Source organism: Melanostigma gelatinosum (genome assembly GCF_949748355.1).
Source record: "Melanostigma gelatinosum genome assembly, chromosome: 7".
NCBI classification, from domain to species: Eukaryota; Metazoa; Chordata; class Actinopteri; order Perciformes; family Zoarcidae; genus Melanostigma; species Melanostigma gelatinosum.
In genome coordinates, this window is record NC_136640.1 from 18,211,928 (window position 1) to 18,227,989 (window position 16,062).

Below are 16,062 nucleotides of genomic sequence, written 5' to 3' on the forward strand. Positions count from 1 at the left end.
CCAGAGCAGACGCTGATCTGGTTAACACTTAAATAGCAAACAGAATGAGATTTAGTTCTGAAGTGGTCATTAGGAAGCTATTCTGGTGTTTGTTCAGAACAGCTTTCATCCTCGGGCCATTTTACAGCTGGTACAAAACCCATATATCACCTGTCTTATCCTTTGAATGTTATTTTTTCCTATTTATTTATTTCTATTTTAACTTGTATTGTTGTAATTCTCAGATTTATTTCATTGCAGTCCTAATATGTTTTTTTATTCCTGTTTCAACCATGTAAAGTACGCTGTAAGTTTGTTTTGAAAGGTGCAGCATAAATTAAGTTGATTATTATTATTATTTCTTTCAGGCGACTCAACACCTTGAACAAGTGTGCCTCTATGAAACTTGACGTGAACCTTCCGAAAAAGAAAGTAAGTGTGGACTATACATGACATGCTTTAATGTGAAAAGGATGCTCTTGTAGTCTTTAGCTTTTAAGGTGGATTTTTGTATGACAAGTGCAACACTATATGCAATATGCATTTTGGAAAAACACACTCCCCCTAAAAAATACATATTTATAAAACATTGATGATTCAGAAGGTAGGAAATAAATTCAGCGAAGAGAGTGGGTTCTATGCTTTCCCTCTGTGTTTAGACTGTTCTGAAATCAAGCACTGTGTATGTACCTCTGAGGGTTTCTTGTGTTTTGTAACCCCCTATAAAATGTCAATGCCTTTGTAAAAAATGGTATTTTCTTACAAAGATTGCCTGAAGTTATGCACATACTCCCTGCACCAACGCAAATGTAATGCGGGAATCTATTTTATTCCTTTAACCTAGAACCAATGCTATTTGAGATTGTCCCATTGTTGTACTCATGCCTATTGAGTGGGATTGCTTGTTATCTGTTCCAATTTGGAATATAGCCTGCTTGCTTATGGGAATGATTTTTTTTCCTTTCTTGGTCTATTTATAGAACAAGTCTTCAAGTCAAAGGAATCATTTGTCTGGTGTTATATCACCGTTGGCCGATTGTATAATGTTATTCATTTTGAGCAGACACATCCTCTCGCTATTTCCTGCATTAACTGTTCCTTATGGCATAGAAGAGATGATTTGCATGATATGGGTTAATATGGGCCTTAACTCGCAAGCCAGTTGTTGTGAATGGTTTGTCTACTCACAACACAAGGAGGACAAATGTACAGCTTATCTTTTATGGAAAGATTTGAAGATATGCAAAAGCCGTAAAGTAATTTTTATGTCAATCTCAATCATTGTATGCATGATCTTTTTTAATTTAATTGTATTTATTATAATTTAATTGGGTAGTTATGAGGAGACCTATATAATATTATATAACATGCATTACTACAAAGAAGATAAAAAAATACCAAATTAATTCATACATGCCAGAGTAATTAATGCAGCATGATTTGTTTTTCCCCAGAGTGAAGACTCTGATGAAGAAGACCTGTTTGCTATCAGTGACAAATGGACTTTTGAGTGGAGCAGCCGGCGCTGGTCCAGGTTACAGGACATTGACTGTCTGCTGGGAAACCACGGCGAGGGTCAGCCCTCCAGGGACGACGTGCCTCTGAGAACCACCACCAGCAGCGAGAGTGTTCTGACGGACATCTCGGAGCCGGAGATCTCTTCTCTGCACAGTGAGAGCAGCGGGGGCAGCGGCCACAGGGGCCTCAGCACAGAGGACTCCGACTGCTCCAACCGCACCGCCTCCGATTCTGCTGCAATGCCAGACTCTACTTCGCTCACGATGCCCCACATCCACAAAGAAATTGCTCACTACAGCTCACTACCCGATAAGCACGGCACGACAATCCGTGCTAAAGACTTCCTGAAGCGCATGGAGACACTGCGCTCCCGAGGAACTCTGGGAAGGGGTGGTACGACGTTGGTCATCGGCTCTCCGGTGCTTCAGCAGGAGGCCCGGGCGCTGAAGACGCTGCAATGTGTCGAAATCATAAATGGAGATGGTGGGGCTCCAGAAATACCGTCCAAAAAAGCTCTGCCATCCCAGTCCGGTAGTGAGGGTAGCAGCCATTCTAGCGGCAGCGCTGTCAGCACCCCTAGCCTGAAAGAGCGTAAACCCCACCGGGCTGACCACAAGCGTAGCGGCATGTATTTAGAGGACGTAGACATCTTCTCAGGCACCCAAGTGAATGAAGTCGCAGAACAAAACCGCAGGAATGAATTCTGCTCCTATGAAGACCTGGTGGTCCACATTCCCAAAGACCACAAGCCAGGAACCTTCCCCAAAGCACTGTCCATAGAGAGCCTGTCCCCAACCAATGGGGCCTCTATCAACTGGCACACAGGCAGCACGCACTTGGACTCCCCACTGATTTCATGTAGGAAGGAATCCAGGCCTGTCACCCAGTGCTGCTCCAGAGGCAGCCGCATCAGTGTGTACGATAACGTCCCTGGCTCGCATCTGTACGCCAGCACTGGAGACCTGATAGACCTGGAGAAGGAGGACCTGTTCCCTCACCTGGATGATATCTTGCTGCATGTCAATGGTCTACAGCAGATTGTGGACCACTGGTCTAAGAATGTGTTGCCTGTCAGCAAAGGGTTGGCGCCGGTGGACGGCGAGAGGGAACATACAGTAGGCCTTCAGTCCTCTAGTCAGATCACATTGGACTTTGAGGGAAATTCTGTCACAGAAAGCCAGACCACGCCTAGTTATGGGGACAGAGACAGAGTATCACTTGCGGAGACAGAATCCACAATCCTCAGGGAAAGGAGGGACTCTGGAGTAGGCGCTTCACTCACAAGACCTAATCGGTAAGACTCATGGAATCGTATTGCAAGTGCTGAACCCTCGTTTAAGTTATTCTATGAACAAAAAGAAAAATGAGATTTTTTTTCATTTCTTTGCTCATTCATCTTCTATGGCATTAGGTTACGATGGCCCAGCTTTCAGATATCTAATCGCCTTAGTCACTCAGTGGCATCACTGCAGATCACCAACCAGTCAGCGGGCCAGCTGAGTTTGCTGCAGAGGTTTTCTCTGCTGCGCCTTACTGCAACCATGGAGAAGTACTCAATGTCCAACAAGCATGGCTGGACCTGGTGAGTCTAATTTTACCTTCCAAGATCCACTTGGGTTTCTTTAGTAGTGAAAGCTCGTTTTATCTCTTTGTACTGCTTTGGTATGCGACTATATTTGCTCAATAGGCCTTGATGAATTACTGTGGAGCACGGTGTCACAGATGTTGTGACGATGTCTCTCCTAGGTCGGTGCCAAAGTTTATGAAGAGAATGAAGGTACCAGACTATAAGGATAAGAATGTGTTCGGAGTGCCCCTGATAGTGCATGTGCAGCGTTCTGGACAGCCGTTGCCCCTCGGCCTGCAGCAGGCCCTGCGGTACCTGAGGAGCCAGTGTCTTGACCAGGTCAGCCTCAGTACGCAGACTCTCACGTTGCTTTTGACTTGCATTTTTACATGTGATGTAACCAATGGGTTTATCTAATGTGGTGTCACATTTCTATGAACAATGACGGAAACAGGATGTAGGCAGATACAATGTATGTAGAATAACTATACAGTGAGCGGAACTGCTGGACAGTGTAGATGTGCATATTGCTGCCAGCTGTCATGTTAATAATATAACACTTCTGTTTTTCCTCCAGGTGGGTCTCTTTCGTAAATCAGGGGTGAAGTCTCGAATTCAAGCTCTCAGGCAGATGAATGAGAATTCTCCAGACAATGTGAGCTATGAGGATCAGTCTGCTTATGATGTGGCTGACATGGTGAAGCAGTTCTTCAGAGATCTACCGGAGCCTCTGCTCACCAGCAAGCTGGGGGAGACCTTCCTCCATATCTACCAATGTAAGGACGTGGCTCTTTGCATGTATTTGTTTGGTGGTTTTGTTGGTGACATAAACACCTGGTTGGGCACACGTACTCTCTGTGTCCTCCTACTTCCAAAGTCCGGCCGCTGCGGGCCAGCCTAACATCTAGTAAATGACCTTTGACCTTTCATGATTGCTTTTCTGTGGAAATAATAGAGATCAATTCTCTATCATATGTGCAGATGTGCCAAAAGACCAAAGGTTGCAAGCTGTCCAGGCTGCCATCATGCTGATGTCAGATGAAAACCGAGAGGTGCTGCAGACTTTGCTCTGTTTCCTCAGCGATGTCACTTCTTCTGTGGAGGAGAACCAGATGACGCCCATGAACATCGCTGTGTGCCTGGCCCCCTCCCTCTTTCACCTCAACATACTCAAGAAAGACAATCTCTCGCCAAGGTTCTTTTCTTTTTTTTTCTCTGGTCTTCTTGTGTTAGTTAGCTTGATGTCTGTGATTTTGTGGCGCCAACATTGGCCGTCATTAACTAATGAGCAAGACATGCATGCTTTCTATTAACTCCTGCATGATTATCTTCCCTTATTAATCCATACAATGGGTTCCAGAGTTTTCTCAACCCTCGGGATGCAATAGATTACTCTCTTTCTGGGCCACTTTTGAAAGGACATGGCATAAAGCTCGGTGTTTTATGAGCTCATGCTGTGTACAAACAAAGCGAAGCGCTCTAATTTAGCGTGTTGAAATTGTTGCTAAAGGGATCAAAGGGGTTTCCTGCAGCGAGGAGGAAGGGTTTATAGACTGTTTTGTGGAGACATTGACCTGGGAACTCTGCTGGCCTAATAAGTTTTCTCTCCCCCACAATCCCCAGGGCCATGCAGAAGAAGTATGCCACTGGCAGACCAGACCAGAAGGATCTGAATGAAAACTTAGCAGCAACACAGGGTCTTGCTCATATGATCGTAGAGTGCAACCGTCTCTTTGAGGTACGAGAACCTGTAGTTGAGATGCTGCAAGCATTTTACGCCTGGATGCAATATCCACACTTCAGCCTCCCTTCTGTGTGACGTTGCTGTGAATCTTACCTCATGCTTTAATGCACCCATTAGATCCCTCATGAGATGGTTACTCAGTCGCGTAATTCATACGTGGAGGCTGACTTGCATGCACCAACAATTGATGAGCTGTGCAAGCATCTGGAGGATGGCGATGGAATGTACCAAACTCACATGGAGGGGAGACTTCAGAGCCAGCTCAAAGAGGCCCGGGAGAAGTCCAAATACTGGGTGTCCTGCAGCAGCTCTGATAACACAGAGCTCTGTTACAAGAAGGTTGGTGTTCCTCCTTTGATTGTGGAGTTAGTTTGGGATTGCTTCGTATATGATAGTCTATCAAAATAATCACAATGTCCCTTATCAACTCCTAAGCTGAAATACAAAAGCATAATTTAACGTGATGGTTTTTGTGTGGCCCGTCCAGGTGGGAGATGGGAACCCTTTGAGACGCTGGCGAGTGTCCGTGGAGGTGGAAGCCCCACCGTCTGTAGTGTTGAACCGTGTGCTACGAGAGCGCCACCTGTGGGATGTGGACCTGCTGCAGTGGAAAGTGTGTGAGACGCTGGACAAGCAGACCGAGGTGTTTCAGTACGTCCTCAATCGCATGCCCCCTCATCCCAGCAGGGACTTTGTGGTACTCAGGTGAGTGGTGATACAAAGAAAACAATCGGCAACATGTTGTCCTTTGTTTGGAAGTGGCCATACTCGATCTCTTTCTGTTTATTCAAGATCATGGAGGACCGACTTGCCCAAAGGCACCTGTTCCCTGGTGTCTGTGTCAATAGAGCATGAGGATTGTCCTCCTGTTGGAGGGGTACGAGCTATAGTCCTGGAGTCCAACTACCTGCTGGAGCCCTGTGGCTCAGGAAAGTCCAGACTAACTCACATCTGCAGAGTGGACTTGAAGTAAGTCCCACAAAAATCGTATTAAAACTCTTTTCTCACTCACTCTTCTGGCATTTTTTCTTTACGTGTGATATTATGAGCATTTTAAGATGAGTATTTGAAGCTCCTTGTACGTGCCTGTAGGCTGTAGGATATTGATTATACTGTTCTGATTTCAGGGGAAGGACTCCAGACTGGTACAACAAAGCCTTTGGTCACCTTTGTGCCGCAGAAGCTGCCCGGATACGCAACTCCTTTCAGCCACTAATCACAGACGGCCCAGAGACCAAAATCTGAACTGTTTGCCAATTGTGTCTGCTCAGCCTTGAGATCAAGATTGAGCCTTTGAGTCATTGCTAACAGGCAGACACAAAGCATAGACAAGACCCCGCAACTAAAGCACAGTTTGAAACGTTTTTCTTTTTTTTCCAGAGTATAAATGCTCTGAAAATGATTTTGAGCTCCTCTGTACTTGCACAATGACAAAAGAGGACATCTTATAGGTGCTGAGCATAATTACCCAGCGGGAAATTAATCATCCTGCCAATGTCCTTAGCCGTAGTATTCTATTTACCATCATGTTGCTAAACCTGTATGTTATAATTATTATCTTTAATAATATGGTATTACTGTTACTTTAATCTACAATGTCTAGGACATTCAAATTCTTAAACGCTTCTGGGAAGCATGTATATGTTATTCATTTCAGATTTAAAGCTATAATTATTATGATGTAGACTCTGTATATATGTGTGAATATACTGTACGTCTAAACAAGATGTATATATTGTATATATGCGAAGGGATGAATAGTACATATGTTAATATCCTATATATTGGTTATTTCACTGTCAACCCTTCTGTACTAGTACACATGGTACAAAATTGTAAGCTGGTTTTACTTTGCTCCAGTATTGCCATCTTGGAATGGGTGTAATTTTATGCAACTTTGACCTCCTATGGTTGTGAAAAGAATGACTTAAGGTTTGACTTGATCATACCTGCTTAAGGGTACTGGATTGTGCAGTCAAGGACAGAAGACATCATTTTTTTAAATAAAACTATCACAATCATAAAATGTTTGTACGCAGTGATTCTTCCTCTCGTTGCCACATCAAAAAGACAAAACGGGAATTTTTAAGAAATGGTGGACGTCTACTGACCTGTGAAGGCGTTGTGACGACCCTGCTCCGCCTCCTGGTGCCCCGGCTGCCTGTGGTTGTCTTTTGTGCTCATTGGAGGCTCATCAGCTGGATGATGAGCCGACTGACAACTGATGCCTACACTTTGCATTGTTTCATTTATGTTTGTGGCAAAACTTCTTTTCCAGCAGCCAGCTGGCTTGTCTCCCTGTTTTGTTGCAGTGTCTGAGCTGGGCAGCGACAGAGTCTACATCCTGTTGTACCTGTTATGGACAATTGATATTAAACTGTGTCAGTAATGCTTTTGTGAACATGTTGACGTTCCACAATCATGTATATGTAGGACTACTGACACAATTATCCCTGATCTGGGATGAGAGGGACCTCTACTGGACATTTAAAGGAAATACATGACTGCAGTCCACATGGACTTGGACATGGACACCTTATTGGAGCTTGCAACTCATTTTTTAATGCAGACATAACTGATTCAGAAGTAAAATCTAATGCAGACTGTAATCATGTGGCCTGCCTTTCCTTCCAGATTGTGTGGAAAGGCAAAAACTTGGGCAGAACACATGAACCTGATTGTCATTTCTGTCCACTAGATGGCCCTTTCTGATCAGCAGAATGTTAATCTTTACTGTGGACACATTTTAAATGAAGTGCACGTTTTTTCAGCTGTTTTCAACAGGTAGTGAGAGTGGGAAGATAGCTTCACTGCAAAGATAACTAATGGGAAGTGTTCATGTCATGAATGGACTGATGGAGCAACTACAGTAATTGTTTGTCTTTAAGGATGCCACGAAAAATCTTCACCCATCCTGAGTTTAAATTAATTTAGCTTGATGAATGAAAAATTCTCACATGTGGCATCTATTTATCTTACTAAGGTGCAATTCGAGGTTGTGGCAGTTCAGACATGATGGAAGTATACAAATAAATCATTCCCTAAAAGCATTACAGAATACAGTGAGAGGCTGCTGTGGCAGACCTTACCCAAAGAATCATAACATGAAGGTTACTGCAGGTTATTGAGTCTGGATCTGCTTCAGTTCCCTAATATGCTCTTAGTGTGTGACAGGCAAAATCAAACCCCCTCCATTGAACTCTACCTCGAAGTCATTTGCTGATCCAAAGATATAGCCCTCTGAAAAAAAGATAAACATTTAGAATAGAAGATAAAACCACAGTGGGATAAAAAAAACATCGCAATATAATAATAACTTTATTGATATCGCAAAAAAGCTACAAAGTGCTTACAAATAAAAACATTATAAAAGTAATTAAGATCCAGAAAGTAAACCTGATTCAATAATTTCAAGTTACAATAATAAACAAGAGATAATTATATTTCATTTAAATGTAGCTAAATGATAATTTGCTCTGCATTGCACACCAATTAAATCAAGTTTTAAAAGTGCACAGTAATGACAATGATAGGTACAGTTGTATGGAGCCTAACATCACGACCTCTTTTGAAGCCCTGCTGACACAGATCAGCTTATAGTGAGGTCATGAAATGCAAGCTCAGCTTCTGGCTGCCAGTCAGGCCGATGGACAGGATTGTTGCCAAGCTGTCAGTGTCAGTCTCTTTTATATAACCACGGGAACCTGGTGGCTTTTTTTGGTCATTATTATTTGTTATTGCATACAATTGTCCATATGACTTTGGGCAAATCAAAAACACCTCAAGCATAGCACCAATAGCTCTAAAGCACTGATAGGCACAATTAATCATATTACTCTCTCCATTTATGTGTGCCAGCTCACAACTGGGACACCAAAATGGAGCAAAGTCATAATTAATGATATTTGGTGCACCTGTGCATTTCCTGCGGAGCCAAACTGCAGGTAACTATAAACATTTCTCATTTCCTGAAGATTTTTTTTCTTCATTCAGTCAATTTTTGTATTACTTTGACTCCAAATGATATTCCATTGCTACAATATTGTTTATTCTTACAGGTATGAGCAACAGGTAAAAGGTAGCTGTGCAGGTAACTTCCGGCTGTCGCAAAAAGCACACGCGGCTAGCCCGATAACCACAGGGCGCACAAAGCGCCTTATTTCTCTGCTCAGGTAGACAACACTGTCTTTACTTGTTTGCTGCCATATTCATGTTCAGAATGTTAAATTCAGCTATCTATGAAGTTTGTTTCGGAATGAAGCTAAATTCCCATTGAATGGAATTACGCATACTGCTTTAGTAAGCATTATGCGTAATGTTGCTCGTTTTAGTTTAACTTGCAGCCGGATTGGCTTAATTGACTGACAAACAGAATTTGTGACATGGCTGTGGATGGCAGCATAATCTCTTTTTATTCGGCCAGCATGCTGGACTCTCCAACGAAGCACTCCGCCATTCCCCACCTGCCAGGTGGACAGAGCTCTCCAGCTCCATCACTGCAGCCAGCGCACGCGTGGTGGGTGGAACCGCAGGCAGGGGGCGGTGACAGCGGCACAGACGTGGGAGACACGCATTTAAGAGAGCGGCACTCTCACATACACACACACACACACACACACACACACACACAGCTGTGTGCACACATCAGTCTGCTCAGTTAACAAAACACACCGGACTCTCTCACCGGAACTCTCGGGAGTGGATTTTACTGACAGAGAGTGATTTCTTGTTTGTGTTTTCTTTTCGCGAGTGTTCTCTCGCGTTTCTTCTTTTTTTTTGGTGCTCCAGAGCAGTGATTGGATTAATTGCCAGTGGAAAGCGTGTAACTGGAGTCTGAAGCCGCCCGGTCCGGGTGGAAATGACAAGCGAGAGACCGGTGACAATGCCGGACTCGATTTCGCTCTCGGACCGACATCCTCCTCCCGGTCAGAGGCAACTCGCGGCTGCAGTCTCCGCTGCCGCCGGTGAGGCAATGATGATGTCCGGCTCAGGTTCAATGACGTTCCCGGCTGGGATTATCAATCCATCGGTCCCGATCCGGAATATCCGAATGAAATTTGCTGTTGTCATCGGACTGATCCAGGTTGGCGAGGTTAACAACCGGGATATTGTTGAAACGGTGCTGAATTTGGTAAGTAAACGTGTTTCCCTCCTATCACTCTATGATAGGTTATTGCTTTATTCCTAACCCGGAGTGCAACAATAACTGACATAATGGCAACATTGTGCTATTTTGACGTCGAGGCTGTGCAAATGATTAACATTTTTTTTTTTTGCAGTACTGATTTAAGTGCCCAGGAACATTTGAGTGACCAGCAGTATTCAAAAGTCCCACATGCACACCGACGAGGTGGTGTGAGGGAGGAGGGGATGCTAATACAGGGGTGAAGTTTTCAAGTTTCCATAAAGTCCCAACTTCCTTGTGTTTGCTTGTAAATGAGGCACACCGGTGTGGATGATGTCAGTGAGGGGAGAAGTGCACACCTGCTTGGATTGAAGTGTGTTGTGAGTACTTATAGTTTATCTGTTGGGCCACAATTAAATTCAAACTGTATTTATGTTGAAACACATGCTGCTGCGTGTGCAGCGTGTGCAGCGTGTTGTAAAGAAGACGAGTATTGTTGCTGGACCTTCTCCTAACTCGAGTATGTGTGGTCATCACCCTCTTCCCTGACTCATATTGACTCAATGACGTGTATATATTGTGTGAAGCTATGCCTTTTCTCCACTTTCCAAACAAGCATGGAGAGTGTTTGAACTGATGGTGTGACCAGCGCCAGCAGCCGACTGATCTGCCGACACTGTAGAGCCAGCTCAAACCATTTGCCTTGACCATCTGCAGGAATACCAAACTATACAGCCTGTTTGCAAGAGTCGGCCTCCCCTTGTTGGCACACCAGAGATTAATTACGACCTGTTCTGGCACAACAGAAATCCACTCTGTGGAGCAAGACAAATTGTAGCCTTTGGCATGTTCGGACACGAGTCGTACTGCAATAGCTGGAGTCTGTGACACCTTGCCCTCCCTGTGCAGTGCTATGGTCACAGAAACATGTTCACAAGGAATAAGCCACTGTAGTCTCCACTGTTTTTTTACAACACGTATTGTCAAGACTGTGCACCATCTTGTTTATGAAATATAATATAATTTCTCCATTTCACTTCATTCATTGAAGGCAGATGAGTGATGTCACAGCTGCCTTTTACTGCTCTTAGATTTCAAAGTCATTTATGTATGCTCTTATTTATAACGTGCACTTTATCCATTCGTGTCGGTTACATACAGGTGGCAAATGTTTGAAAGACAGATATCATTAAGAGGCTATTTGTGCCTTGCTGTGGTTAGCTATTTGAGATATCGGGCACATTTGATTCTGCCGGATGTATTTTGTAAACAGAAACACAACCTGCACCCAAATTATGTGCATACAAATGAACCACATATAATCCAGCTGTCTCGGGACCAGTCACCAGATGACACAGTAATTATTGTTATATCCGCCTCTTCATCTACGTCGCAAAGTATGCATGACTAATACTAGCCAGGGAAAAGGGCAGAGAAAGCTGTCACGCAAACAACCCTGCTGTCTGTAAAATGCCACGACTACAGCAATTTCTATGCTTATAAATTCAGGTTATGTTTGAAGCGTAGAGGGGGCCCGACGATCCAGAAGGATCCGTAACTGTATCTCGTGGGGTCCAATTTGCGGAGTTGTATGTATGTATGTGTGTGTGTGTGTGTGTGTGTGTGTATATCTATCTATCTATCTATCTATCTATCTATCTATCTATCTATCTATCTATATAGATATCTCACAAAACAATTATTTCCATTAGCTTAATGGTGTTCCACATGCTGCAGTTATCTTTAGGCCAGGCACAATGATGCACATTGGACTGTGATTAGTGATCACTGATCCTTGCCGTTTCCGATTTATAAAATGCTTGTGAGACCGAATGAGGAAAGGAAAAGCTCTAAGGTGAAACACATCTTTCATGCGAGACCAATTGTTGTAGCCGAATTAGTCATGATGACGCTGGCCTTTTGTTGAATGTGGCAGAGAGTCTGCATTCCTGCACCATGTGACTGCTCTCCAGGCTTGGTGTCAGCAGAGTGCAATGGAGCTCCGAGCTGATTATCTGCTCCAAACAGGACTTTGCCACTGAGCCAGGCATAATTAACTCGTGGGAATCGACCATGTGACTTCGAAATTATGTTTATTCTTTACCAAATTGTTTTCCAAATCACGTTAAACGTTGCTGCTGCCTAGATTTTTGTTCAGAGGCATGTTTCTGAATGAAGCGCTACACGGAGGATCGGCATCAGAGTGGCAGTGAGCTGGTCGTGGCTGACGACGGGCATACAAAGAGCATCCCGAGACCTGTCTGTGTTCAAGAAACCAGATGAAATACTTTGGCATTTAAAATTTACTGACGGATACCAGTGTCAACATTATTGCAACTTGCCAGAGATTACGTTACTTGAATCATATGCAACATATTTGTTTGCGGCCTACCGAATGGCTTTGGCGTGAGACCGTCAATTCTCCAAGTAGTCTATAAATGTCTCATTGAAGGTGTTTTGTCATACAATACCACTACATGGTGTGGGAGCAGGCTAGTGAGGCTCATTAATGTGGCCAGTGAGTTAATCAGACCTCCACAGAGCTTCTTTGGGAACAAAGGGTGAGGAGGAAGACTCCGTGTATCTCAGAGAACCCTTTACTTCCTCTGTTCTCCAGATTTGAGAAGCTAAATTCTGCAAGGCGCTACAGGAAGCCTCTGACTACAAAGAATGCGTCTACGAAGTCATTTATCCCAAAGGCAGTCGGCTTGCTCAATTCAGAGAGACTTTATTTTAATCTTCCCTCTGTATTCTATCACCAGAAAAAATAATATCGATGGCGCAGTAGATTTAGCTGTCAGCTCACAACTGGAAGCGCAGCTGTCCGAGCCGCTGGTCTTCTGTGGAGTTTCAATTGTTTACTTGGACATTATGTCCACAGACCAAAGACGTATACTTTTAGCTCTCAGGTTTGCATGTGAGAGTGAGTAACTCTCCGTCTGTCCCCAGCGACCGACTGGCCATCTACTCGGAGGCTTGTAGTCCCCTGCCAACGGAGTTGTTGGATAAGCGTCAGTCCCCTGAGTTAAAAATAGGCCTAACGATAATTAAACAACATATATTTTGTCCCATCACTAAATAGAAAAAAATGCCCTCGTGAAAATGAATTTGGAGCGACTACAAAACAGTTTGGCACATCACCAAGCCGTGTCTCACTGTAAACATCAACGGGTCAATGAAACAAGAATTGAACATAATTTCCCCACATGAATCTAGAACTTTGTTTTTTGTGCGACAGATGTGTGTCAATGCTAGTGTTGTGCCACCATCCATGATTGAAACTAATGAGACGGGAGCGCCGTTAATCTTCCATGTAACGGCAGCCCGGAATAAAAGCTGTGATTGAGATAATGTGACGTAAAGCAGGTTGTGGAGAAATGTGTGCAAATGCACCAGGGTGTGTGCACATCATGCGACTCAAATCATCCTCTAGACATCTGAGGAATGGTTTGTTAGCCGTATTACATATTTATTTGAGTTTTTAGGAGATATTACCGTCTTTGATTATAAAGCTACAGAGTGGGAGCCCTGAGCGGAGCGTGTTACAATAGTCCGATCTAGCTGAAGAGGAATGCAGGAATTGGAAACTCTGCATCTGACTGCTTTCGAAATGGGTCAAACTTGAGCAATGTGACAGCGGTGGAAGAAAGTTGCTTTAGTGGTGCTGTTCAAAGGTGACACCAGATGTTTCACCGTTGGATTTGCTGAGAGCGGCATTTAAGCATATGTTGTCATGATAAACGATCATGGGCATTTTCTGCTTGGATCGCTTACGTCTGTCTGGAAAGCAGATCTACGGTGTGTTTTTGCAGAGACATGTCCCTTCCTCCACTGACAGTGGTACAGAATACAATGCAGGCACAAAGTGTGTTTAGACGATGATTTTGCTCATTTGGGTAATCTGCTCTCTTCCTGTTGCCAATGCCACAATTAGAACCTTTGCTGTCATGTTGTTTGCTTCCCCTCAGATAAAGTTGCTTAGCTTCTCAAAGTGTTCTTCAATGTTGTCCACTAATTTGCCGCAGTCCTCTCCGAGGCATTTTAACTCACTTTATCTTGTGGTTACAAAAGGCCTGATTACAATTATAGATCCACTCCCGCATCTGTCAGAAGCAGAAAACCAGTGGAAGGCACCGTGCTTCAGCACACTGTTTTAACGGTCCCCTTGGTTACAAAACGTGACTTCAGTTCAGTATTTATAGACACGATATCTGCAGTCTGAGAAGTCACTGTTTTAATCATCACACATTGTGACTGTGACGCGTTGTCTCTTGACGCTTCTTAGTGGAAATGCACAATGCAGCATCAGGGGAGGTCTGTCGACGCAAAGTTACAGCACATCACAAAATAGTAAATCACCTTTCTGACCTCAGGCCTCAACTCCATCACATTGGTGCACAGGTTCAATCATTTACAAAACTACCCCTCCAATATTATCTAAATGGCTACTAAACATTCTGTCAGTGGTTAAGACCCATCTGACTTTTTAAGCCCATCAGATGTGGCCTATTTCGATCACCCTGCTTGTCATCCCGAGGTCTACATTTCACACAAGAGGTGACGTGCATTTGCTGTCATGGTCAACCCTCTATAGCACGGCCTTCTGGAGGAAGTTTGGTTTGTCCTTCTTTGTTTAGGATATCACAAAAACTGATTTATTGAAATATATTCATTTTAGTGTCTGTTGTTTGCTTCTGTTTTGTTTCGATAAGGTTGTCCTTTCGTACCTCCTCCTCCTCCTAGTCAGACCCTGATAGTCACCCAAGTTCTGTTCTGTGCCAAAATCTCTGTTTTCTGTCTGTTTGATTGTTTGTTTTTATCCAAAGATTTTAACAGTTAGAAACCAGCAGACATCATATTTATTCATAGTGTGGACTTAAATCTGGTAGAAATAGAAGAGTCCGTCTATGTCAATCATGAATACATGTTTTGTTTAGATGATGGGAAGACTTTCCATCTCCTGCTTCTGTCCATCTCCTGCCCAGCTGGCAATTTGTTTTGTCATTGAAAACCGTGTTTATTGGGTATTTCAAAACGCGTTATTCCATAAAGAATTAATTTAAAACACAATCAAAGCTGCTCTAAATTAATTAACTTTTGTTTCATAGTGTTGAATGAAAATCAGTGGAACCAACAGAGCGTAACCTTTTGCTGTCGAGGGACAATCGGTGTATCTGAGACGGCATCACAGATGAAATACTTGTGTGTGTGTGTGTGGCCTGAGATGCTTTGGGTTATGGTCGGCCTTCTCTTTAAGCATCCCTCTGCTGCTGTTGAGTCAGTTGCACAGTTTGATCAATCTTTGATCGATATCGCCTTCAGGCACTGCTACAGTTTTGCAAATGTCACGAATGTTTTCTGTGTCACTGTTGAAACATTACCTCATGGGTCCGGCCTTTTTGCTGCAGTGCAGACACACTGCGTGCATGTATGCGTGTGTGGCATTACCATCAGACATTCTATACCATTGAGTCACTTTATTGTCCTTTTTAAGGCTTGTTCCAAAGCTTTTGCTGGAAAATGCTGGACGAAAGCTACTAATATCTCGACCTGGTTCTGGATTTGTAAGACAACATATCAATTGATGATTAATTATAATAAAATAAGAGGTGTCTTGGTTATTGATCTGATCCTTGATCTATTGTTATTCCATCCCTTAGCTCTACTTATGCCCTGAAGCATTCAGCTCTTCTCCAGGACCAGAGATGTGCACTCAAGCATCCGTGTAGTGTGGGTCGATGAAAGATAATTTATGGATCAATTAAGTAACACTTAAATGTACCTGCGATAGGACCCAATATGCTACACGCTCCATATAGGGGAATATCACTGTGTTCACCTTCATGAAGTCTTTACTAAGCCTTTCATATTTTCCAGTTTGGACCACATGCACTACAGTATGCTTAAATTGTGCTTCCTCAGTAAAATGTATTCTCTACCGAGCATCCAATTTCTGCCAAGAACAGCTCCCTCTGATCCTACTCCACGATAGTCTTCTCAGGATTTGAGGGGAAATTGAAATTCTGATTCTGTGCAAATTAGTTTGTTTTAAAAGTGTTTTATCTGAACTGCTGATTGATTCGGGGTCCATGCTGATGCACATTTTCTTGCCCTAGAGACCAAGGACAA

The 16,062-nt window shown here is 43.4% G+C and overlaps 2 protein-coding genes across 4 annotated transcripts in view; both read left to right on the forward strand.

Moving 5' to 3' along the window:
- Positions 1-6,793, forward strand: part of stard13b (StAR related lipid transfer domain containing 13b) — a 30,046-nt gene extending 23,253 nt beyond the window's left edge. For all 3 annotated transcript variants that reach the window (XM_079272281.1, XM_079272280.1, XM_079272282.1), the window contains exons 4-14: positions 348-411; positions 1,434-2,791; positions 2,909-3,079; positions 3,244-3,403; positions 3,642-3,840; positions 4,046-4,259; positions 4,688-4,802; positions 4,926-5,147; positions 5,296-5,513; positions 5,601-5,777; positions 5,936-6,793. In XM_079272281.1, the coding sequence (XP_079128407.1) occupies positions 348-411; positions 1,434-2,791; positions 2,909-3,079; positions 3,244-3,403; positions 3,642-3,840; positions 4,046-4,259; positions 4,688-4,802; positions 4,926-5,147; positions 5,296-5,513; positions 5,601-5,777; positions 5,936-6,053 (3,016 nt within the window). In that variant the 3' untranslated portion in view covers positions 6,054-6,793. The remainder of the gene's footprint in view (positions 1-347; positions 412-1,433; positions 2,792-2,908; positions 3,080-3,243; positions 3,404-3,641; positions 3,841-4,045; positions 4,260-4,687; positions 4,803-4,925; positions 5,148-5,295; positions 5,514-5,600; positions 5,778-5,935) is intronic.
- A 2,873-nt stretch (positions 6,794-9,666) lies between these two features.
- LOC306780247 (neurobeachin-like) overlaps positions 9,667-16,062 on the forward strand; it is a gene marked incomplete at its 5' end in the record, with an annotated part of 185,287 nt that continues 178,891 nt past the window's right edge. The window contains 1 exon segment of the mRNA XM_079272545.1: positions 9,667-9,939. Within this exon segment, the coding sequence (XP_079128671.1) occupies positions 9,667-9,939 (273 nt within the window).